This window comes from Gavia stellata, chromosome 6, assembly GCF_030936135.1.
Source record: "Gavia stellata isolate bGavSte3 chromosome 6, bGavSte3.hap2, whole genome shotgun sequence".
NCBI lineage: Eukaryota > Metazoa > Chordata > Aves > Gaviiformes > Gaviidae > Gavia > Gavia stellata.
In genome coordinates, this window is record NC_082599.1 from 56271320 (window position 1) to 56296152 (window position 24833).

At 38.3% G+C, this 24833-nt stretch overlaps 1 protein-coding gene across 1 annotated transcript in view; it reads left to right on the forward strand.

Moving 5' to 3' along the window:
- The window catches only part of POU6F2 (POU class 6 homeobox 2), a 312117-nt gene that overhangs the window by 267503 nt on the left and 19781 nt on the right, over positions 1 to 24833 (forward strand). Inside the window, exon 7 of the mRNA XM_059819000.1 lies at positions 19580 to 19786. Coding sequence (XP_059674983.1) covers positions 19580 to 19786 — 207 coding nt within the window. The remainder of the gene's footprint in view (positions 1 to 19579; positions 19787 to 24833) is intronic.

Sequence of the window (24833 nt, forward strand, 5' to 3'; positions counted from 1 at the left end):
CCTCCTTGAGTCACGCTTCTGTCTCTGGGATCTGTTGAACTTTTATTCTGGAGACAAATGACAATGAACTAAACCTTCTCATCTTGGCATGGGAGATACCATACTGTTCTCTTTTACCTCAAACCTGTCTCTAGTGTAATGTTAGAAGTGTGTAATCATTACTATACACAGGTCATAATTGTCTGCAATCTATTAACTGGGGAATAAAACTATGCTGGTATTTTTCTAAGGGTTTGATTTCTCACCAAGATATAAGTATTATTGAATGACTGCAAAGTGGGAGTTGAAGGATACTGTGTGTTAACACTCTATTCTTTCTCTGCTAGGCGGTACCATGTAGACTGGCACTATTGGCAGCTCTGCACAAGAGGCCAGAGTGAAGTATTTAAACAGTCAAGAAAACTGAGGTTTGTTAGCAGAACTGCATGGGAAAGATTTCCCAACCTCCCCACAGGATGGCACAGTCTGCCTGTTTCTTGACATGTCTCTCATGTTGATAAACATCACCTCCACAGCCCCCTCCAAAGTTTTGGGAGGTGACTTCCATTATTAGGTGTTTAAATCACATCTTCTGGGGTCTGCACTATAGATCTGTTAATTTTAATTGTATAAATACTGATGTATGGGGTTTATATGTGCAGTCTCTTACTATTATTATTAGCACCTACAGTGCACCACTCTATATGTTTAAATCTGTATGTTGTTCTTCTGGACAGTCTATATATTTAGTCTATATTTATACCTGGGAGTACGTCTCTCGTAACTCTGATACACTGAAATGTCCCAGCTGTCACACCTACTGTTCAGGTAGAGACACGTGTAGGAGACAGTCACCTATCTTTGCTCTCCAGTGGGTATATAAATTTGAAAACAGAAGTTGCTTATGGGCATTGTCGAAAGATACTCCTTTAGCTGAAGCAGAAAGTTTAAGAGTCTATGGGCACAGAGGGTAGATAAATCGTAAGGTCCCCACCTTTGAATGAGAATAGCATGTAATTGGCATTAGCAAAGAACGCTGTGTTCTTCTCTACCACATCAGAGCATTTTTGCTACAACAGCCAAGACAAAAACCTGCCTGGAGACTGTGATTAAATATTTAATGACTGCTTAGAAAAGTTAAGATTTCAATTTTTAAGTTTTCTTCACAAAGGTCCAAAGAGAACAGAACTACCTGATGCTCAGTTCACCCAATACAGAAAGGCAAAGGAAGCCCTGATATGATTCTCATCTATGAAGTCTAAGAGCTGATTGAAAATGTTCTGAAATTGCAGTCACAAACTATGTTTTTAGCAGAGTATAATGGGGTGTTGGAAGGGAGTACAGGACAAAATGTAGACAAGCTTTTTGCCAGCTTCTCAGTTAGGGTAATTATTTAAAATCTGAATGTTAGTCTGCTGACCTAGAAACACTCTTAGTAATATACAGAAGTATTTGCCTGTTCAAACACCTTCATGCTTCTGTTTTATACAAAGATGAATACTTAGAGCTTTGCTTACATGGAAGTGCTTAACCAACAGTGTATTACATCCTGTATGTTGAGAATAAAATGTCACAAGTAAGTATGCTACAAAAAAGCCTTTTTTTCTGAATCCAGATAAAAATATGTATGTTAAATATTACTGAGTCGAGCTCAAATTCTCATAACCTGATCCATCAATGGAAAGGGCCCCTCCTAAAAAGCATTTACTGAGGGAAGTTGTACCCTTGGCTCCCTCTTGCCTTTTATTTCTCCTTAAAATCATATGCAGTGAAAAGAGGGAACAAACATGAATGATGCATGTCTGATTCACTAAATCACTATGGTCTCTGGCAACAGCACAAATGTAGAAATGTTTAAATCGGCCCCATACTACCCAACAAATGATGCAAAAGGAGCCCTCAAAGAACACAAAGTGAGGGGAGACAAATGAACATCATGTCAAGAAGGCAATTTCTCACTGAGTTTGCACAGAACATGGAAATTTGACTTCCAAGAGATGGTTAGGGAATCTTTCTAATAAATCTTCAGTCCACAGTCATTGCTGTGTCCTTTTTTTAAGCTTACTTTTTAAGAGCTGTGTAAGTTATACCCTCCTCAGTGAAATGTGTCAAGATATTACCAGTCAAGTTGAAGTCATTTAAGTGAATCATCTCTGTCTCTGTGTTTATGTTTGTAATAGACAAGGATGGTCAAACAGGTTTCATTTTGTGCATGTGTTGAACAGCTTTTCAACCAGTGAGGTCTTCTCAAAGCCTTGTCTTATTTTAATAGTAACTCACAAAGGAAAAAAAAAAGAAAGGTTAAGCCTCTTCCCTGGAAAGAGTCTCTGTGATTTTTTTTTTTTTAAATTATTTTATCCTCCTTTTTTGTACAGCTGAGGTATCCAGATGGTCAATAATAAGGCAACTGTTTTCCAAATGACTTAAAGGCTGTAGGTCAATATTAGAATTGACTGGTCCTCAGCAGAGTCCTTACAACTCTTTAGACTCCTGACTTTGAATTCATTTTCCCTAATTTTAACCACATGAAAGTTAGCTTAGGCTGCATCAAATCTAAGCTAGTTGCTTAGTGTTCTCTGTCATCATTGAAAGAAATAGGCACACCTGAAGAATAAAATACCTCACTGATCTCAGGCATGCATTTTAGGTTGAGATGAATCACCTTGCAGAGATTCCTCACTCTCTACATTGACTAGAGAGAGCTTGAATGGCAGCCTGCAACTGGACTTCTAATGTTAGGTGGCTAACATTAAATTACATAAATTCCATCCTTAGAATACCACACACCAGTTATTTTTAATGGGACTTGAGTCCTTTTGACAATGTTATCCTCAAGCTCCCCATGTGGCAGTCACAGGAGTTTTAACTCAGATCCTGGTAGCAGCTGATGATGGCCACGCAGAACTTGGCACTGGCTGACCAGCCTTATTTTTGGGATGAGTCTAGAGGCACTCTTCAATTTCTGTGAAAATTGTGCTCCTGTTTTGCTTGCTTGCTTCTTTGTGTTTCTTGAATAAACAAGGAAGTAGCATCCCACAGACGAAGGTAATGGTATCTGTTTGAATTATTTAAAATGTACTTAACTTTACTGATACTTTAACTAAATGATGGATAGCAATGTGAAGGAAGGGTCTTTCTGTTGGGCATCTTTTCTTTCAAGTAAGATTAAGCATTCTATCTGTAGGATGCTGTTATTTAAAAATCAGTTGTGCATAAATGAAGACTTTGCATCTCTGAGGTTCTTCTAGTTTAAAAGAAAAAACTTTGAGCTTGTAGTAGTGAGGAAGAAATCTCTCCCTTTGACAGATTACTTTTTACATTTCTCTGGGCATTTACCCTGCTGTTTTGGTTAGGACAGAAAAGGGATGCACTAAATCCTCAGACTGCAGGCCAGCTTAAAAGTATTTCCAGCACAGCTTCATCCAGCAGATGCTACAAATGTTATTAGAGAGTCTTAATCATGTAAGAATTTCCTTCCTAAAAAATAGGCTAAGTTGCCAGTGTTCGAATAATTTTAGGTACGTATCTAAGCCAAGCTGATCAACAGCCTTTTGAAGCTGGGCCATCCTAATTATTGCCAGCTTTACTAAATATTATTTAAATTTGTATTTATTCCCAAATATTATGTATGCTTAGAAGGGGAAGCATATCATCTAATTTGATTCCAAATATTCTGCTTTTGTTCAGAAATGAAACTCAAACGTTGCTTGTGGAATTCTCCTCACTTTTTACCAACAGAGCGTACTTAAGTCTGTATTGTGGATGGTGTCATTATTAGCCTATCAAAAAAGATAGAAAGGATGTTTGATTCTTATTCTACCCAGGGCTTGACCCACTGCACTTCAACATCTGTCGTAGGACTTGCACTGAGCATATGGGGCACGAGATAAGGTTTTTATTACAGTGTCGCTTTAACAGCAACTCAAAGAAGGAAGTTGCCATCTCCACTTTGCACCTCTCCAGCCTGTCTTCTGCATGGGAGCTGTAGCCTCTTGTCAATTAACTCACTTTAATTGGTTTCTGTTTCTTCTCTAACTATGACCATTTGGCCTTGCCTGCTGCACGGTGCTGTTTATTCTTAAGCACTGGGTTTATGATTTTGATAGAAAGTTTATATCCCTTTGGAAGGGAAGATATGTGATAAGGAGTTTCAATACTTGTACTATCTTTGTTATCTCTTGTGGTTCACAATAGAACCTGAATCATCATAAAATTGCACCATAAGTTTGTGTTTTATATGATTAACATCTGTAAAAGAAGGAAAAAAAGGAGCCGACAACTCTCTACCTGGCTCTCTATCTTTTTTTAAAAAAGACAAAGAAAAAGCCATGATTGTCATGGATAAGAGTGCAAATTGTTCACATCTAAAAAAAAAAAAGGTGATGCAACTTTTTTAGGTATAAACTCATCAACATAATTCTAATGAGTTATGGTCTTTGTTGTGAGAAATGAGAAATCCTGTGGTCTCACCCTAAAGAACATTAAAAAAACATTACTGGCAGGAAATTGAAAAAGTAATATATGTCTGAATGAATATGACAACTTTTTTCTGATAGAGCAGATAGATAAATGTCACATACAAGTTTCAAAATACATTTAATTTTGCCACCACAATGGATATTCTCTTCATAAAATATATATGAATCATGTTTGAATCATAAAACTTGACTGTGATAAACAAATGCATATTTGATAACTTTCTTCTTTTTATTTTTTTTTAGATGCTCATTTCTTTTTTGAGGTTATTTGTTGTTTACACATCTTTACGTTTTCATTTCTGAGCGAAGCAGCCTGGGTGACAAATCTTATGCACGTTGAGCCTGGAGGAACTTTCTTTTTAATCTGAGAAATGGGCTCCTTTTCTTTTGGGGGAGGGTTGAGGAGGAAGGAGAGGCTGGTAGATGTAGAAGCTTTCTTAACCAGCATGTTAGACATCACTGAGTTTTCCGAGCATTGTGCCAGCTAGGGTGAGGGATGAGAAATGTGTGCAAGTATTTTCAGAGCACGGGGCTGGAGGAAGAATCACAGTAGACAGAGCACCATCTTTTACATTTTCCCCCACTGAGCAGCAACTCTCAAACTAGGAGCCAGGTTGTCCATGTCCCAAGAGGTTAAAAAAAGACTCCCTGTTAAAAGCTACAAAGTAAATGGAAGCTTTAGGCTCTCAACAAGTGCATATAGCTTCGGGGAAAGGGGTAAAGAAGGGAGTGTCCTCCTCTTTTGCATTGTTCAGGCACAGATTCACTGGGGAAGCAGAAGGACTTCATTCTGTGCCGTTGGAGCATGCCAGTCTACTACTGGTCCTGACAGCATGAGGGCTTCCTCTCCCCTTTCGAAATAGGGACAACCTCAACCCTTTCTTTCTCCAGTACCCAACACATCAGGCTTCTAGTCCTTGGCTGAGCTCTTGGAGCCTGCCCTAGTGCAAGTGCTCTTGGAGACCTTACCAGCAATGAATACAGTGGGCTCTAGAGAAGGAAATCTATTATGTATCCAGAAGCACCCCTCAGGATTCTAGCGTTGCATTTGAATCTATGTTAAAGAGTGAGGTATAATTACATTTTACTACCTCATTTATCAATCTTCTAGTATAAATACCTGCAGCATTTTGAGCAGAACTGAATGACATTTTTTTCATTGCTGACTTCTGATGGAAAAATGGTATTTAATCTAAATATAAAACATGTCATTTTGACAAATTTTGTTCAGTAAAAATTTGAAGTACAGCGTCTGGATAGGATTTAAGTGTCTCATTTTTACATGTTCTGTTTGAAAATTTAGTGGGGACTTTTTCACGTTTAGAAAGGTTAAAAGGAATATGAAATATTTCCGTTTTGATCAGAATGGTTCAATCTACACAAAACAGTTTTTTCAGATTTTTATTTAATTTTAAATTTAAATTACATTCCATTTTGAAGTGAAACCAAAAATGAAATAACATAATTTCCCACTTTCTTTCCAGAACTACTCATGAGTCATCTGCTTGGTTTGCATGGGGCTGCTGCATGGGGCTGCTCCATTGAGCAGAGTGGGTTCTGTATGAACAGGGAATAAGAGAAAGAATCCCTACGTTTTGCAAGCTTCTGCTGAAGCCAAAGCCTGACATAACCAGACCTTGCACATGCAGGGTGCAAGTTAGCCTGAGACTATTCATAATTTAAAAAGAACTATGGGCTGCAGCTAGACCCAAACATCAGTCTATGCCTTGTTCAAGTCCCAGAGGCCATTGCATTCGGGTCAGTAGATTTACTTCTGGTTTTTATCAGTAGAAGTCAAATCAGAGCAAGGCCTGATAATACTATGCAAGCGTAGCTCCAAAGTAAAATGGAGTCCAGAGGTAATTGGCATTATTATCAATGAACGAGACGCCCAGAGATGAAATCTTCCTAGAAAATATTACCTGACAATTGGCAGCAGAACCACAGCAGACCATTGAGTGCAGCAGAACCAGTGGAGCATTGAGTGAAGCTCAATGGCTCTTGTAAATGACTTCTGGGATTCCAGTTATTCAGTCTGCTCCTGACTCATATGATGTACACTGTGATATAATCCAGGACAGTTTTCTCTCCCTAATATTGAGGGCTAAAAAGATACAGCGATTGTGTATGTCAAGATCAAATATTTTTGCATACTAATGACTTCACCTGAATAAAAGGGCAGGGGGAAAGGAACCCATTGTGGCCTGAGAGACTCAGTGTGGTAGAACTATGAACAATAAATAATTTTGTAGTCCTTAGTACACTCAGTGTCACTATTTTGGGATATTGTGCTATCTTGGCAATTAATAATATTTCTTTTCTGTCTAGCCTCTTCCTCAAAACTTATTGGCACTGTTCCGGTATCTTTAAGCATTCAAAAGGATCAAAGAGCTTTCATCTTTTAATGCATTTTACTGTGCTGTGCTCTGCGCAGGAAGAAATATTGATACCGTTTCAAGGGCAGTTAATATATTCAGTTCTGTCTCAGAAATGAGCACAATTCCTTGACTTATAAAATTGAAAATCTGCCATTACCCACAATTAAAATGTTCCATATACAAATTATACTGTGGCATTTGCACTTCACTCATCCTCTTCGGCTGTAATTCACATACACCAGGGAATCTTCTCCGCTATTGCTCCAAGATTTAATAAGAAGTGCTTTACGGAGGGTTCGTGTTATTGAAACTTCAGTATTTTTTAAAAATGTATTACAAGGACATTTGTAAGTACAATATGCATTTTGACAATACTTAAAACTAAATTAAATTTTGCAGTTGCTGTTTCTCCCTTTCATATCAGCTTTGTTCTCCTTATAGAAGGCTCTACCATTTTTAGTCTTGTTAACTAGTATCTTGCTCTGTGGATTGATATCAGGGCAACTACTCCAAGTAAGGCAAAGCCTGAATGAAGGAAGCACCATCTGACTGTCCTTACTAAGAGTTTTAAATTCTCATATACTAAAGATACCCGTGGTTAAGGTTCTCTGGTTCCTTCAGGCACTGAGTATAGTACATCACTCCATAAGTAGCCTTCTTGCTTCTTTTGGATAATTTCCACATTTAGGCATTACATACCAAGAGAGAGGCAGAATCTGGCCAAGTGTGAATTGGCAAAGCCGAGCTGTGGAAGTGCTCTGGATGTTCATGGAGAAGAACGTCTGGGTAACAAGAGAAGAGAAGGGGCTGTAGCTGTAACTGTGCATGATGTCCTCTGCACTTGGGAAGGATCTGTTTATTCAGTGCAATTCATTGTGGTCCACTGACACCCCAGCTGCCACAGTTGCAAGAGTAAGTTGTGCAAAACAGTAGCTCGAGGGAAATATTTAAAATAAACTGTAAGCATAAGGATCTCTTTTAGCATTATCATTTCATTTTTTAACTCAGCTTGTAGCCATGTTCTTAAACATTCTCCACAGTGTGTAAAAATGACCTTCATGTATTTTCCTTTTGTATTGGGAGTGTTTCGGTGCTGATGAAGGTAAAGTAGCACCCCCTTAGTTCTTCCCTCAGGAACCTGTAATCCCAGTAAATTTTATCAGAAAGTGCAGCAGTATTATCCCACTTGCAAGTCTCGGTAGCATTCTATCTTAACTAAGAGGAAATGTGAGAATATTACATAATGTAACAATTTTTTTCAATGATAAATAGGATTGTTGCTATTTATTGTCTACAGCACCACCATAGTCATGGCTGAAATACTATGCTAAGGCCCGGTTCTAACATAGAAAAAAAAAGATGGCCTGCCCAAAATAACTTAAAATGTAAATGAAAGACAAGTGACACATACACAGATGGAGAAGGGATCCTGGAAACAGCTGGTCTCTGCCCTTATCCTCTCCCTCCTCTAGAATCAAGAAGGTAAAGGAACCCCTCGCCCTTGGTCCTCTGCAGGTCACTGTTGAAAGAAAAGGAAGTCTTTTTAGGACTGATACAGAGACAACATGCAAGGATAGAAAATGTTCAAAGTATTTGTGATTCTCCACCTTCCATGGAACTGGCCTCAATGATATGGGCTCTGCTTTTTTGGAGTATTTGTTTAGTTAGGGACATCCTGAGTGTACCGAAATAAATTGATAGCCCTGAGAGGGGCTCAAATCTGTATATAAACTACCACAAACAAATGTATTTTGGCCAATGGAAATGGACCAGTGACTGAATGCTGGATATTCATCTCCAGATCCACAGCCAGCTACCTCCTGAGCTATGTGCCATTGCATCAGGAGAATGTTTTGTCCTGAGAGACATGATAGGACCAGTCATTTGTGGTAGATACCATCACATATACTAAGTATCTGTATTACAGAACTTGTAATTGTGATTTGTATTGGGTGGTGGCCAGAGTGGAAATTTAAGTCAAGCTGTTAAGATGTGAGCAGAACACCTACCTTTCTCTTTTATCTGCAGGCTCAGGTGAAATGGATTAATGATGCATTTGATAATGTGAGATACTTTAGCCATTGTGCTTTCAAAGAGTGAAGAATAAGCTCCTGCTACTAACATTCAAGAAAAGAAACAGTTGAGGGTATCTTCAGTGAGATAGCCACCTTTGGCATAAAAACCCCCTACCTTCATATGGTATCTTTTCTTGATAACTCTCAGATAGCCTTACAAAAATTACTTAAGGCTCATAGGAATACTCATAGGGAGATAAACAGTATTTCTACAAACATGTTACAGAAGATTGGATGGAGGACTGGAATTTTAGTGACTTTCCAAAGGTGAACTGATTGGCAGAGCTGCATGCTGAACCAGCAGCCATTCCAAATTCCACCAGGTAAGAAGGACTAAGTCTGGCTTATATTTGGTTGGCAAATTTTCAAGGAAGTATTGGTACTGAAAGGAACAATCGACTCTCTCTCTGATGATTTGTGGCAAAGGTAAGTTATATTTCATCTCAGGAAGGATTTTTTTCTGTAGATATTCAGATCTAGAATCTGGGAGTCATGACCATTTTCCATCCAAGAACTTGCATATGACCCATCTAAATTTTCCCACCTCCTTTCAGTGAAATAATTTTTCCTTCTTGTCCTGAACGTCCATGTAATTGTGCTGCATTGCAAACAAATTCCACTTTATGGACTGGAATATTGTTTTCCATAGTGAGGATCCATGGTAGGGAGGAAATCCAGAATGGTTCATTCCACCATAGTCATACTGGTGATTAGTGTTGTGGTTTGTTCTCAGTAGTCTAAAAATCTCTTGTTGAAGAAATGCATGCACTGTAAAATTTAAAAGTGTTTCAGTAGTACATTTGTTTGGCCAGGTGCAAAGGTTTGCACAGTTACGCACCTCAGCCTTGCCTTGAGCTTTTGTAGACTATCACATTCCAAGTTACAACTCTTAATTAATAAGACCAACAGTTTTATCTTTTATTTAGCTAAAGTCCGGATCATCTAAAATTGTAGGAACATCAGCTGAAGCAGGGCATGACTTTGTATTTAAAAAATGTCTTGTTGCACAGGTACAATGTTGAAGTGATGGGTTGACAGACAACTACTGTGTCATCTGTAGTCATTCAGTCTGGGCAGCAGGCTCAAGATGTAGAACAGTATTTGGAGAAATATGATGGTGTAGCAATAATGTTGAGTATCATCGCCACTGATTGATTGCAATATCTGTTAGCCTTCTTGTAGTGAATTTTGGCTAAATCTGAATCGATTGCATGAATCAGCATGCCTAACTAATTTCACCTTTAAGAGTTACAGGCTGGGAGATCTGGTGATCTCTGATAAATATTTTATATAGTGTATGTAATTTGATAGTGAGAAGATGAGAGCAGATTATTCAAGAATATATTGATGGCCTAGAAATTCTTTGACCTGTAATCTAATTAAAGAACTGTGGTCCTAAAGATTGCATTTGAAGATTATTTGATGGTTAATGATTTCAGTCCAGTTTATCATGGAGAAGTGTCCAAGAAAACACACATTGGTATTCTAAGCAGACAAGTCAAGACTAGAATAAAACATCATTAAGGCTTCAAAGTCATTTTTCCAGAAGACACTTCTGTTTCCTTAGGAAATTTCATCAGTGAAAATTAAAAAGAAAAATAACTCTTTGAAGATTCCAAATTTAACATATATTTGCAAGACCATACTACTTCTGGTGGAATAACTTTCTCAGGAATGGCATCACAAGATAAAGCAGTGACAGCAGTGACCGCCTACTGAAGGCAGTTAAGAGCATGCCGTATCCTAAATGCAGCTTCTTATCTATGCAAAACAAGTTGAAAAGAGTAACTAGAGAAAGAAATAAAAATAGAACACCAAAAATTCTCCTGCTCACCCAGACAAAGACATTGACAATAGTGTGCAATGTCCCTTTTTTAAAAGGGTAATATTTACAACTCGAAAAATTAAAACAGCACTATTTCAGTCAGAACTGTTGTGGCAGTAGAGAACATTATCTTGTTCATATCTACGCAAGATTATGTCTCAATAGCAGCTCTTATTTAAAAACCATGGGATCAAAGAGCAATTACTAAATCCTGCCTTATTCTGGCTCTCAACCTCTAAATAGCAGCTCTATAGTGGGCCGGTACAGTGCAATACAACACCAAGTAGCAAAGCTAGTTCCAAACAAGCCAATAATGTCGCCATAGCATGGAAGCAACCTAATCACATTGGCACGCGTTAGGCTTGGCCTAATTAGGCTTGCTGAGCAAGGGCAATTTGCTTCCCCAGCTAGCCTTGAATAGCTCAGCAAGGCATGTATTGCAAAGTGTAGGGATGCCTACATTTTCTTCTGCTGTATGTCCAGTATGTTAGATTCTGATAGGGCTGTAAGCAAGTCCACTCTTTATGCTATGAGAGAGAAGTAGTAGTAAATGTTTATATTATGTTCATGTCCAAGAGAGACAATCCTTGTCCTAAATAGTTTGCAATCTAAAGACACAAAGTATGCTTCCTTCACCACAGCAATACAAAGCTTGGAAAGGTTGAGAAATTTTATTTCAGAGCCAGGATTTTTTGTCTGAGATGCTTCATACTTGGTTGAGATTGAAATCTTCAGAGGAGCCAAAGTAGCAATGATACTTCTGTAGACAACTATGAAAATCTCAGCCTGCATGAAAAGAAATTGGAGGTGAATGAATATTTACCAAAATATTTTCATTGTAATTAAATCTAGAAATTCACGCTGGGGGCTCAGTTGCTTTGTATTTACTTCCTGAGAAAATGAATACCGTTATTTTTTGTTCTCAAGAGTATTTATAGAAAAAAAAGATACCAAAACCACACATACAGAAGTGTATTTGCATGTATACACCCTACAAGGATCTGCACAGCAATCAGGAAAGCTGTTCGTGGTTTGGGAGACAAGCAGTCAAATGCTAAAAACAGTAAGTTGTGACTTATTTTCGTGTTCATCAAACATTGTTAGAAATTATGGCTGGTTTGTCATAACAATTCCATTATGACAGTATTGGCTGTTTTGTCATAACATACTATGATGGATCTTTTGTCATAACAAACAAAAATATTGCTAAAATATTTTATACAAGTCATCCATCATATAATTTTAAACAATTAACACTTTCATAAGGATCTAGCTAGCTGATTTTCAGAAATGCTTGGGACCTGTAAATCTAATTAAAGTCAACAGGTGCTTTGCTCAGCTCAGAGAACTGTGACCTCTGTGGGTCCTTAATGCCTGACTTAATTCTTGATTTTTAAAAGGAAGCTAAATCTGATAAGTAGATTGCTTCAAAAGAACAATTCAGCAGACACTCAACATAATTTTTAATCTTTAATGTGGTAATTATATATCTTTAGATTTTTGTAATGAGAAAACGTTATGTTACTCGGGATGTTTGATAAAAGAGACGTTCTTTTTTATGACTGTATACATGCCCCTGCTAACAGAACATAACAGTATTTGCTTGAGAAAAATTTCACCACATAATTCCTACAGTGATGACAAATAAAGTTCTGTATAGTTTGACATTTGTATACAAACATTATTTTCTAAAAAATAAAGCACTGAGAAAGTCAGGCAGAATGTCAGACTCAATGTTCCATTATGATGCTTACAAACAATATCCCATCCAATATATTATATGATATATGAACAATACTTAACCTTGAAAATTATAATTCCTTACATGAAATGGTGACTCAGAAGTACAGTTTCATAGGTGTCTCTTTCTAGTATCATAGTTGATGCCTTGTTCTCAAAATAGCGTTTTGTTGTGCCATTTTTTTGAGTTCTCATCAGGAAATACAATGCAGCAAAAGAAGTTTGCAAGCTTTGCATAAATGAATACTCCTTTTACTTCAAAAGACATAGGCAGCCTTAGCCTCCTCCTGTCTTGAGGTTCAAGAATCATATTGTCATTACTCCAAGAAACCAGATGGAGCAGCATTTCTTTCAGAAGTAGTCTGCAAATGGAGCTTGTATTCATGCTTCCAGTTTTTCAGTGTGTAGATTGGTAGTATATATAGTATAGTGTATATAAATAGCTGGCTTTATTGATATTGGTAGATAATAAATCATATATATATAAAAATATAAATATGTGTTTATAATTTATATAGGTAGTGTATATATATGTGTGTGTGTGATTAAGAAAGGGGCGGCTACACAGAGGCTAAAGAATCCTGTGGAGATTCTCATTATTCTGTCCTATCCTCAGTCATTTTCTCCTTAGATTTTAAAGTACCTCATGCTGATATAGTGACCACACAAGAAGAAACATATCTGTGAACAGAAGCAGCTTCTGAAGGAAACTTGCAAAACTGTAGAAAATGAACCAAATCATTAACACTGTCCTATGTACTGTAGGTGGTATGACTGCTGGGGTTAAATTAGCTTTTGGCCCTGTAAAACTAGAAAAAATTAGTTTAAGCGTACCAGCATTATAGAACAGAAGCCAAAGTGAGCTTTCATTTCGGATTACATTCTGAGGACTAGAAAATGAAGATGAGTGAAGCATATTTAAATCAGCAAACATTCACTCAAATAGTGATTTTTTTTTTTTATTATTTTATTTTTTTGGCTCACTATGTAAGAGTAAGACTTTCATGCATTCTGTTCACAGTTTGAGATGTTAAATTAGCTTATGTGTATAAGGTGGTTTGCCTCATTTTACTGAACGTTTTTTACTGTTGCTCCTTTTTTTTCTCTGTTTTTCTATTTCATTTTTATATTGTTCTTCTGTTGTTCAAAACTGAATAATTAACCTTCAATATTTAAAGGGCTGTAACACTGATAAAATCAGTGAGACGTTCCTTTTGATGACACTACTGAAAAATCTTAACGTTTTCTTTTCATAGTTAAAGACGTTTTTCAGATGAAATGGCACTCTTTGCTTTATATCAGCCCTGGCTGACAGTAGAAACAACCTAGTGTAGTCAGTCTTTGATTTTACTTAGCCTTTTCACAGCAGAAACAAAGGCAGTTGTTGAACCATCCATTTGGCTACAGTTTATAATATTCCTTTGGTTGTGCTAGGAAAACAATGAAGCAAGGCAGCATCCCTGTTTCTGATGAGGCGAGAGGGGGCAGAACCTAATAAAAAAACAGTTGTATGCTTCAATTTAGAGTATCATAGGAACTTCACCTTATGTCAAAACACAATTGGTTTATTAGGAGCCACGAGAAAAGACTCACTGCTGGGAAATCAGCAATTAGTCCTTCATAGAGTTATGCAAAATCTGGTTTTATATCTGCAGCACAGATGGGGCCACAATTAGACATTTATCCCCAGAAGCTCCGAGTAGTCGCACAGCTTCTGCCCACAGGTTCAGCCTCTGAGTTACAGTGAGGTAATCCACAAAGGCAATTAAATATGCAGATGTGTGGTCTGTCAAGAAAGGATAAGAATGGGGGTTTTTTTAACGTTATTCTTTCTTCAGGACCTGTTGTTTAAGGGATCATTTTTAAGGGATCGGATGTTTTTATTTCATTTCTAAGAAGAAACCTTTACTGAGGGTACCAAAATCTGTTTAACGGTATGATAGTGACTAGCACTTCAGTTTATCAGTGCTAGGGCATTACACTGAGATTGGGGGTAACACTCACAGATACTGTTGATAACACTGAGGGTTTGGGATTTTTCCCCTCTATGGTCAGCTCCATTCCTTGGGATTTTACCTGCACTTTAATTGTGTGCTTATTCTTTCATTGCAGATGAATTTACAGTTTGCAGGACTATGTAGGCAAAGGCCGCTGAGCCCCCAGATGGTATGTAGGAGCAGATCGGTATGTAGGAGCAGATCAACAAATTAACTTAATGTGCAAACCAAGCCTTACAACTTTATTTCATATAAATAACACTTAATCACAGAAGTTGTCTTGGCAATGGCAGGTTCAAGTTGTAAGATTTGAGAGGCCTGACTCAGACATCTTGAAATCCTAGGATGCTAAAATGACACTAACAGATTAATCAATGGAAAATATTCAGATGCTCTTAACAATCACCCTGAATTTCCTTTGAAGTTAGAAACAAATAATTGTTTTTTAAAATTTAGTTAACATTGGGAAGCATAAAAAACTAAATTAACATCTGTAAAAACTGCCCTCTAAGCACCTCAAGATGCAATTGATGTATCTATTAATCCATAAACATACTGAATACTTGAAGTGAAAATCTGACTCCACCAAGGCTTCTGGCAACACTCTGTTGCTTGAGCAGAGCCAGAATTACAGTCTTGGTGTTTTAATTCGAGGTGGACTAAAGCCCTATCTCTGTAAAAAAGCTGAGGTCTGAATTTACATTAAATATCTCGCTGCGATTTCCAGTGTCACATCTGCACTACATTTTGTGCCTATATCTGGAACCTGCACCTAAGACAGATACAGCCAGGTGTAATTTATTTTAATCAACAGCACTCTGCAGATTACTGTGCCTGACTCCTTAGAGGTTATGGAGCATTGACAAGGGGGTCCCTTGAATTAACCTTTGGACTTTCAAAACTGTTGTTTTGCACATGACACCTGTTTTGCAACTCCTTTGTGAACACTTAGTGCCTGCTTTCAGTTGTATGATGTATAAAAGGAATTGTGAAAGTCACGTGCATAGTGTAAAAAAAAAAAAAAAAACAAAAAAAAAACAAACAACCTTTTAAAATTTTATTTTTTGTAGCATGAGGACTTTTAGAGATGTGTTTGTTTTCTCAAGAACGTGTTTGATAGGTCAGATGGTTTATGAATTTGAGTCCAAACGTTGACAGAGTAAGAAGCCTCTTCTGCTATGTCTCAGAGAAGTTGTGGATGCCCCAACCCTGGAAGCGTTCAAGGTCAGGTTGGATGGGGCTTTGAGCAACCTGGTCTAGTGAAAGATGTCCCTGTCCATGGCAGGGGGGATGGACTAGACCATCTTTAAAGGACCTTTCCAACCCAAACCATTCTGTGATTGTGTGATTCTGTAAGTATCTTGTGGGATAAGTCCCTGTCATGTGCTATTCCTGAACTGTTCTTGAATATAATCTGAAATAGCAGCAGTTGCTAGAAAGCCTCCCCACTAGGAAAATCACTGGCAATTAAACAGTCTGTACTGTGGCACGCCAGTGTCTCAAGCCTGTGGCATGGTCTTGTTTTATTTCTTCAGAAAATTTAAATGTATCAAAACCCTAAATTGTCTTAATAAAGTGCCAGCTTTAATGATACTTTAACAGGACAGATTAGTGAGGCCCAGGGTGAAATTTCATACCAAAATTAGGGGAAGAGGGATCTGGCCCAGCATCGGGACAGTCACACAAGGTTTGAGGAGGGGATCCAGTTTCAGTACTCCTCCCTATGTGTGAGTCAGGGAGCTGTTAGGATATTTAGGGGAGGGTAATTGGAGAAGGGGGAACTTGAAAGGGGAAGCTTGAATCTGGGTTTAGCCATATCAAAGATGCATGCCATGAAGAGTAGCCCTGTTGGTTAACTAGAAACCAGTGGATGTCTTGTTTTTAACCAGACAAGTTTTTACTTTATTTTGGTATAAAATGGAAAAAAAATCTTGAAAACTCAGTAAGTTTCAGGAAGTGGGAAAACTGTTTCTCGTTCAGATTTACCCTTGACTCCTACGGTAACACCCCTGAGGCTGTTTGTTCATTTGTCCTTCTGGAACACCTCACTGTGTTTTCCCTGCTCCGTTTCTGGCTGTGTGCATGTACAGCACGCCTTGTACAGAATGGTGTGTGACACACGTTAATACATATAGATAGCCTTCTGCTTCTGACCTTACAAACTGTCCACTTCAGCACTGTCATTCTATAAAATGTCCAACTGCAGTCCAAGAAATGCATTTTAAATGTGAATGCAAACATTTCTATTACTGATAACACCAGCGCAGCATTTTTTGCTTTGCTGGGATTAGGACCTTGATAGTTAAAGTTACATTGGAGTAATGACACTCCAAGGTCGCGTCCTTTACTGACATGGCAAATGAAGGAAAGGCCTTTGCTATGTTTCTGCTGATAAAATTAAGAAGGACTATTCCTTGTGTTTGGTGAGATATGTTAAAAGTGAAAAAATGTATTTGTGACCCATAAATATTTTAGGTCGCCAAAAACTGGAAGAAATTTACATGTTGCACTGCATGAAAGTTGTATTTAATTTATGCTGAAAGTCAGATTTTAGAAAACATTCTGAAATCTGATAATGATGTAAATAAATGCCTCCCTCCTCAGTGAACTGCCATCTTCTCACCTGAACAGTAAAGCAGCTGCAGTTCAACTAGGGACACCTTAAAAAAAATATAAAAGTACTGTGATCTGCAGAGAGAAACTTGCAGGCAATTCCAGCTTAGAAGGCTAACTCTCCAAATCGCAACCTCTGTCTGAATATGCTCCATCGTGCTTCACTTTGATGCTCTGTAACATCGGGGTAGTAATCTTTATTGATTGGTCTACCTTTTAGGAATGCATTAAGGAGAACTTAAATGATATCTTTACAGTATTTTGAACAGTTTTGATATATGCAGCTCTTACAATAGCTGGGCTTGCCATTTTACTAGGTCCTCCCACAGGAGAACTGTCCTGCTTTTCTTTATGGTTCCTCTGGTCTTCCCATCCAAATTTCTTCTAACTGAGAAAGTTCAGTAAAATGATGATGACTTCAGCACTTACTACGTGTTAGCTGAGCTGCCATAGCTAGCCAAGCGCACTTTCTTCACTCAAGGAGTTGGTTTAAGTTGTCACATTGTACTTCACAGTTGAGCCTACCTAGAGGCACACCATTGGGCTGTGACTGCTGAAGGAGCAGTCACTCATTAGGACGCTGTCACTTGATTGAGTTATATCTTGGCCTAATAATGGAAGGAAGAGGGAGATCCTCTGACAAGAGCCTCATGCCCTTCCAGCTATGCCTGAGTTAGTTCGATATCAAGCATGATGCTTTCCTGAGGATGGATTTTCTGGAGTTGTTGTGTATCACCTCTGGTGATTTAAATATGCAGAGGTCTTTGCAGATCCCTGCTATTCTTCACAACACAGTTCATACGTGTATCCTTTTTATATTTTTAGCAAGGAATTCAGTGTTGTCCTCTAGTTTTGCACTCTCAGAAAGTAACTTAGTGGTCTGCCCACAAAGCCACTGATGTTTTCACTAAACAGTTACTGTAGAGCTAATTTTACACTGTATTGTACGGTTCCCATTGATATAATCTAAATTAATTGTTGAAATCAATAGGAATTTTATATGTTTGGCTTGGAGATAAATTTGCCTTCAAGTTTCATTAGAAACACTTTAGCCTGTTTTCATGAGGAAACTAGTTTTATGACTTCTCTCCCTCTTTCCATCCATCCATCCATCCATCCATCCCTACCTAATGGCTTTGAAGCAGCTGACCAATTTCAACAAAATTTATCAGAAATAAAGAGATCAAAAAAGGTGATTGAGTTCCTAAATGGAATAAGAATCAGCAGATAAACTGAGGAAAGCTACCCTGTTACTATCCCCACTGAGGAAAAAAAGGGAGAACTTGGCCATAATCCATCCTGTTTCTCAGCAGCCAAGTAGGTCTGCACTAGTCAGCGTATGTGATAAAGGACACAGGGCAACTGGGATCATATTAGTGGGGGACAAAAGGGACATGCTGTGGTGGATGTTGAGGATAAAGAGGAGAAAGAAAGGCTTCTGGAGAGGGAAGACTGGAACCCTTACAATGGGATAGATGTTTTTGGCGGGGCTATAATAGAGAAAGTCAGAGGAGATACGGTGAAGGAAGTAGAGATGTGTTTTGCCTTTTTTTTTTTTTTTTACTTTTCCTGTTGCAATAATCCTATGAGTCTAGCTGAATTTGTTGTTGTTTGCAAAAAAAAAAAAGTTTGGTGTTATTCACAAGTTTAGTCAGAAGTTTGTTTCAGATGCTCTAATACTTGTAAAAAGAGTCTTCCAACAGCGTAACTTTCTTCAACCTAGGGGCTTATTGACTGACAATTTTTCTTACAGTATCTGTTTGACATCTCATCCTAATATTAGTTTTACAGGCACGTTCACGTTTTAGGAAATCACTGTGTTCTCAAATCTGAGATGTCACAAGTGTCTCCTTCTGCAAGTACTTGCCCCAGAAATGTTAGCTAAAATGTTTTATCTAACAGCAGCCTTCCCGTTGTGTTGTACTACTTAGTTGTAATCCAAAAGCAGCTGCATTTTTATGAACGTATCTTAATAAGCCATGTCCTGAAAGGCACCAGTACCTCTTTGTTCCTCCCTGGGATCACATGGGAGTAATAGGTGGTCATCTAGAGTACTAGGTATCAGTAAGTCAAGGAAAATTACATAAGCACCTCGGTTCACAGTTAATAACATTGTACAGATGAGTTGTAGAAAGCAAGACAAACAGACTGATATTTGCATCTAATTCACCCTGTGTTCAAATGAGAGGTAGGAACAAAACATCACCAGGGGCCAGAGTGTGGCCCAGCATTTGTTTCACACACTTTCAGCCACAGCAGATTTGTTGGGGATGACGGTGGTAAAACGTACAAGTGATGTGTGATGCAACAAATGTGTTTGAAAGTCCTCATCACCTCAGTAAAGGAACGGTTAGTTCCCACCCTCAGCCTGTCCTATCTGTCTGTCTGTGTCTATTTCACCTAAGTTTGATTTAACACGCATAAAACAAGTAATTATGTGTGGCAAATACATGCGGCATGTGTGCATTTTCCCTTTCTATGTCTTTTTCTCCAGATCATTGGAACAATCCCACTGATGCCTAATCCAGTCCCCTCCAGCCAGGCGGCAGGTGGAGCTCAGGGACTTCAGGTGCAGCCAATAACTCCACAGTTATTGACCAACGCCCAGGGTCAGATCATCGCTACCGTCATCGGCAACCAGATACTCCCAGTGATCAATACCCAGGGAATAACACTATCACCACTCAAACCAGGCCAGCAGGTAAAGTAGCCTGAATGATTATCAAAACAAATGTGCAGAAATCTTCTACTACTCACATAGACTCTTTCACGGTCTTTCTAAAAACTCCCACTTCTTTATTGTTTTTAATAACAAAAGATTAATTCTATCATACATGGTATATTAGTGCATACTATATATGTAGTTATATAATGTCGTACCATATAATTTATTAATATATTCAGGGGTTTTTCAGTTACTCTTTTTTTTCTTTTAAAGGTCAATATAGGCCAACTGAGAAATTTTCTGCAGCGAAAGCACAGTAGGAATATGAGACAGGAGAGGCCTATCTGGCCTATAAAGTTCAGTTCCTTGGTTAGTGGTCACCTAGTAGACTAGGGTGTGAAATGTTTTGGAATGTGCAGAGAAAACAAAGAAAAATACAAAAACTTATTAGTCTTTTTCACTGGAAAATCAGACACAATTGCGCATATTTGCATAGACAGAAAGTATTTTTAGGGAAATCATTATTCGGCGTAATTCACAGACTTCAGGATGGGTGCAGCAACTTCACCATGGTCTGAAAATATTTCTGTAGTTCTTTTTATAGTACTCTAAAGTCAAATTCATTAGTTCTGTCTACATCTGTAAAGCAAAGAATTGTAGTGCCACCTTTTTCCTCTGAAAGAGAGGAAATTGAGGATGGAAAAGACATCAAATGTGACTACCAAAAAGGTACTTATAAAAGTGTCACTCACTTAAATGTTCAACTTAGCATTCCTGTTGCTGGTAGTGCTCGTTTGCTAGTCCTGACTACACCTCCAGTTGCAGGTAGCAGCCTTTTGTATTTTTCTGAGATTCCCAGGGCCCCCTGAACTCCAATTTGATTTTTTGGGGTTTTTTGTTTTTCAAATTTAGAGGTAGAGGGCCAATGGATCTCTAAGGTGATTTTTTTGTTTGTTTTGAAAATGTTTTACATCCAAATGGTTACATTCTCTATTTTCCATCCTATCCTCTGTGCTATCTAGCAGAGGCATTTTCCAAAGCACTTGTCATTTATTAAACTCTATTGTCTTTAATGGGAGCAGAGTTACACTACTGGCAAGTGCCTTTGCAATTGTTGCATGTATGTGGTTTTAAACAAAGCGGGATAGATGGGAGGGTGGACTCTGTGCTCTTCAGCACTGGAAAGCCTGACAATGGAATAAGAAACTCAGCAATTTACATTTGGTTTCCTGGGGATGTGTGGGGTGGGGTGCTTCTTTTTGAGTCAATTCCCTGAAGAATTTAGATCTTTCCCTCCTTTATGGGGGAAGCTCCCAAAAAGCATAGCAATCCTGAGATCTCATTTGAAACTCATGAGATTTAGAAGGAAAGAGGAGGATAGGGGTCCTGTGTTATTCCCTGAGACCTTCTCATCCGCAGAGCAACACACCTTCTGAGTCCTGCAGCAAAGCAACCTCTTCCAGGCAACCTCTGCCAGTACTATCAGTGGGCAGAGAGGGGACAGAGGTGTGACCTTTCTCTGCACAGCTAGTGGCACTGGGCTCATATAAAGTGACAAACTGCTGCTGAAGGCTGCAGCTTGCTCAGTGAGAGCAGGGGTTCGAGGTAGAAAGTCATTGTTTAGCCATATTGTGCTGCATTTGTACTCGTTCATCCAACCTGCGTGCTCATGTGTGGTTCTCAGCTGGCACAGACCATCAGTTAGCAGAGCTCTGGTTGTGTCCAAGAGCTAAAGATGTGTCCCGTATTGTGCTGGTCTGCCCAGCAGTGCTGTGTGGGTAGGAAACATTATTTTGCAAGATCAGTTTCACAGGGTCCAGCCTGTGCCTCTCACATAGAGTCCTGAGGTCCCAGGGCTTGCAGAAAGGGCCACCAAACAACACAGAGTCTCCTTACTTGCATCTGTTCGAACCTGATCAAGACAGTATTTTTGATTGCTGGGGGAGGGAAATAAAGCAAATACTATATGAAAAAAGAGTACACATTATCATTTTTATAGGAACCACAGAAAATTATTTCTATGTATTTGTGCTCCCTCTACTGGCTCTTCTGCTTATACTGAAGGAAGTCAAAGGAAATTTTGCCATTGATTTCAGTGGGAGCAGAAAAGAGGTATGAGAGCCAGATTCCTCATAGGAATAACGCTGATGGACAGTCAAAAGCAATTGAGTTAGTACTATACAAACTGCCATATCATTTGAAAAGTAACTAGAATTACACAAAGTATGAGGAGATCCTAAATTTATCTTATTGCCTGAGTAAAGACTTAGCCAAACTGTAGTGTTTGGCTGATGGTAGCATATTTAGTCGTAATTTTAAAACCTTGTTTTCAGAAGAACTGAGTGCTGAAACTCAGAAGGCTTAGCAGGAATTAAAAATATTTTTTTAAATGGTGTCACATGGCATTTGGTGTCTTGTAACTTGATGAAAGAAGCTTCAGAAGGGGGAAAGAAGAGTGCAAGACAATTTTGGGAAAAGTTTTGAGAATGTCACGGAGAAATAAATGAGGAAATAAATAATGTAGTAAAACGTTCCAGTTGCAGATGATCCTAGTTTAACTTTCAACTTGTCACTTTCTTGGAAACTACATACTGCAGGAGGAAGAGGTGATTGCAAGTGATGATAGTAAGCTGCTGCTTCTTAGCTGAGTCGCATTAATCGAACCTGTGTAGCCTGTTTCAGTTGCTAAGTAAGGTGTGCTAATGCTTGCTTTTTGCATGAAGACTGAAGACTTAAATGGCTCAGGTATTTTTTTTAGTCCACTTAGGTAGACTACATGGGTTATTTATTCATACAACTTCTTCAAACTTAACAGACTAAAACCTCAATGTCTCCTCATGGAAATGAGTTCGTAGATTACTTACGTGTAGTGTAAAGCAGTGCTTCTCTTCTGTGTTGTAAATAGTTTGCTTTTTAATATACACAAGCAATTCCATTGTAATCCTATTCCTCTAGTTTTTAAGAATAAATAGATGTTTCTGATTTATGTTTTTTAAACTACCAACAGTAGGGATCATTTCTCTTTAAATTACACTGATAGTTAAAGCTTCAGTGTTTTCACTGTTTTCCAAGATTTTGCTAATCTAAGCAGCCGCATCTATGCACACCCCGAGAATTCTCCTAGAAATTGTAATGGCTTTCTAAAGCAGGCAGCTGTTTGCACTCGTGTTGTAGTCTGTGTCCTTTTTATCTCTGTTCATAAACAAGTTTTTCTTTGCCTTTAATAATTTTTACTGCCCATCTCCCAACTATTTCAATTTCCACACTAATCTCTTCAAGATTTTGTGATCAGAACTGAATGCCATGATCACAGTGAGGATGCATCACTGTTTTACATAATAACGTTATAATATTTTCTGCATTATTTTCTGTCTTTATCACGATACAGCCTAACATCCTGCTTTTTTCTAACTATCTCTGCTCATTGAGCAGATTTTTCAATAAGCAGATGTATCTACCATGATAGATCTTTGCTTCCCTGATTGTTACCATGTGAGTCACTAAAATGGTTCCTTTTAATGTGAATCACTTTGCACCTGTCTATTCTGTATTTCACCTTTCATAATGCTCCCCCGGCGTGTTGTAAACAGGATCCATAAGTTGCTTATGGTATTCTGTACTAACTTAAGAAATTCACGTGTTCCTCCTGCTGATTCAACTTCACCATTGTTCACCATCCTTTCTTGCTGCTTTCTAAAACCATTCAAAGAATTTGGTATAAATCCTTTGATCTCTAGTTGTAGTCTCCTTTCTTGAAAAAGGACGATTTATCCCTAATTCTATGTTTCTTGCTTTTTTAAGCTGTTTATAGCTCATAATAGAGGAGTACCTTGTAACCTTAACTTCTACACTTCCTCCATGCCTCTCAGGAGGGATTTTGTCAAAATCCAGGTTGTATGCCTAAATGCACAATTTTTTTGCAAGAAAAGATGAGCTTGTATAACAATTTGTTAGCATTGTCATTTGCTATCAGAATTGAAAACCTTGTTTTAAGGTGTTCTTTCATATCTTCAACAATGCTTGTTAACACCAACACAACTGACAAAAGAACTTGAACCATGAATTGGAGCCTTATGAAATTTAGGAAAGGATTCACCTTGCTTAACTTAGTCATAGAGCAGTTAGGTATCTGGTGAAAGCTAGTTAACTAGATTTCCTGTAGAGACAAAGAGACATAGACAAGGAGACGTATGCATGTCCAAGGGGCAACTCAAGCTGTCAAAAAAGAATAATTTTTAGATAGGTTGAATCTCTAATCGGTATCTTAAGGAATCTGTTGTCTCCATTGGCGTGAGATGGAGCTGGGGTAGCTATTTTAGGATAGACAATTAATTCTTAGATGAGTGAAATTAGGTAAGAAGAATCCATCTGCCAGTGATCACTGGGGTTCAAAACACATTCTTGTTTATGAATTCCTTAAACAGCTTTCCTAATAATTGGTGTTTTCATAACTATTTGCTTGCCCACACAGAAGCAACTTCTATACATTACATTGTTCTCCAGTGTACCTCATCAAGCAGGTTCCCTTCTTGCTGTTGTCTGGCTCTTTCCTTCTACATACTAGATTCATTAAATCAGGCCTGTAGTTCCAGTTGTCCTCAGTCTTGTTTTATCTACACTGCCTGCCAGAACTTTTCATATTTCATTGTGTCTTATAGCACGACCAGCTTTGGGCTTCTGCCACCTCTAACGCAATAAAACGAGCTACTAGCAGCATTTTCTTACGTAGTCAGTTCCCCATCTTCATTGTCATTGGCTATGATGCTCCAGATTAACTGTTGAAAAGACTTAGACAGCTCTCAGATGGGTCTGTGGTCATTCTTGTACATCTGCTTTCCAAATTTCATGCCAGCTATTTTCTTTCTCTAATCTCAACCTACCACATATACCCCACCATCTCATTGTTACAACTCCGTGCAATCCCTCGTTATCCTCTCTCATTAAAAATGTAACCAGTTCTCACTCATTTTCTCTCTGCAGTGCTCTTACTGCTTTGATGCTGTCTTGTTTTATGAGAAATGCAATCTTCTTCCCCTGTGTTTGAATATAGCCACTAAACTGTGTTGTCTCAATCCAACTTTGT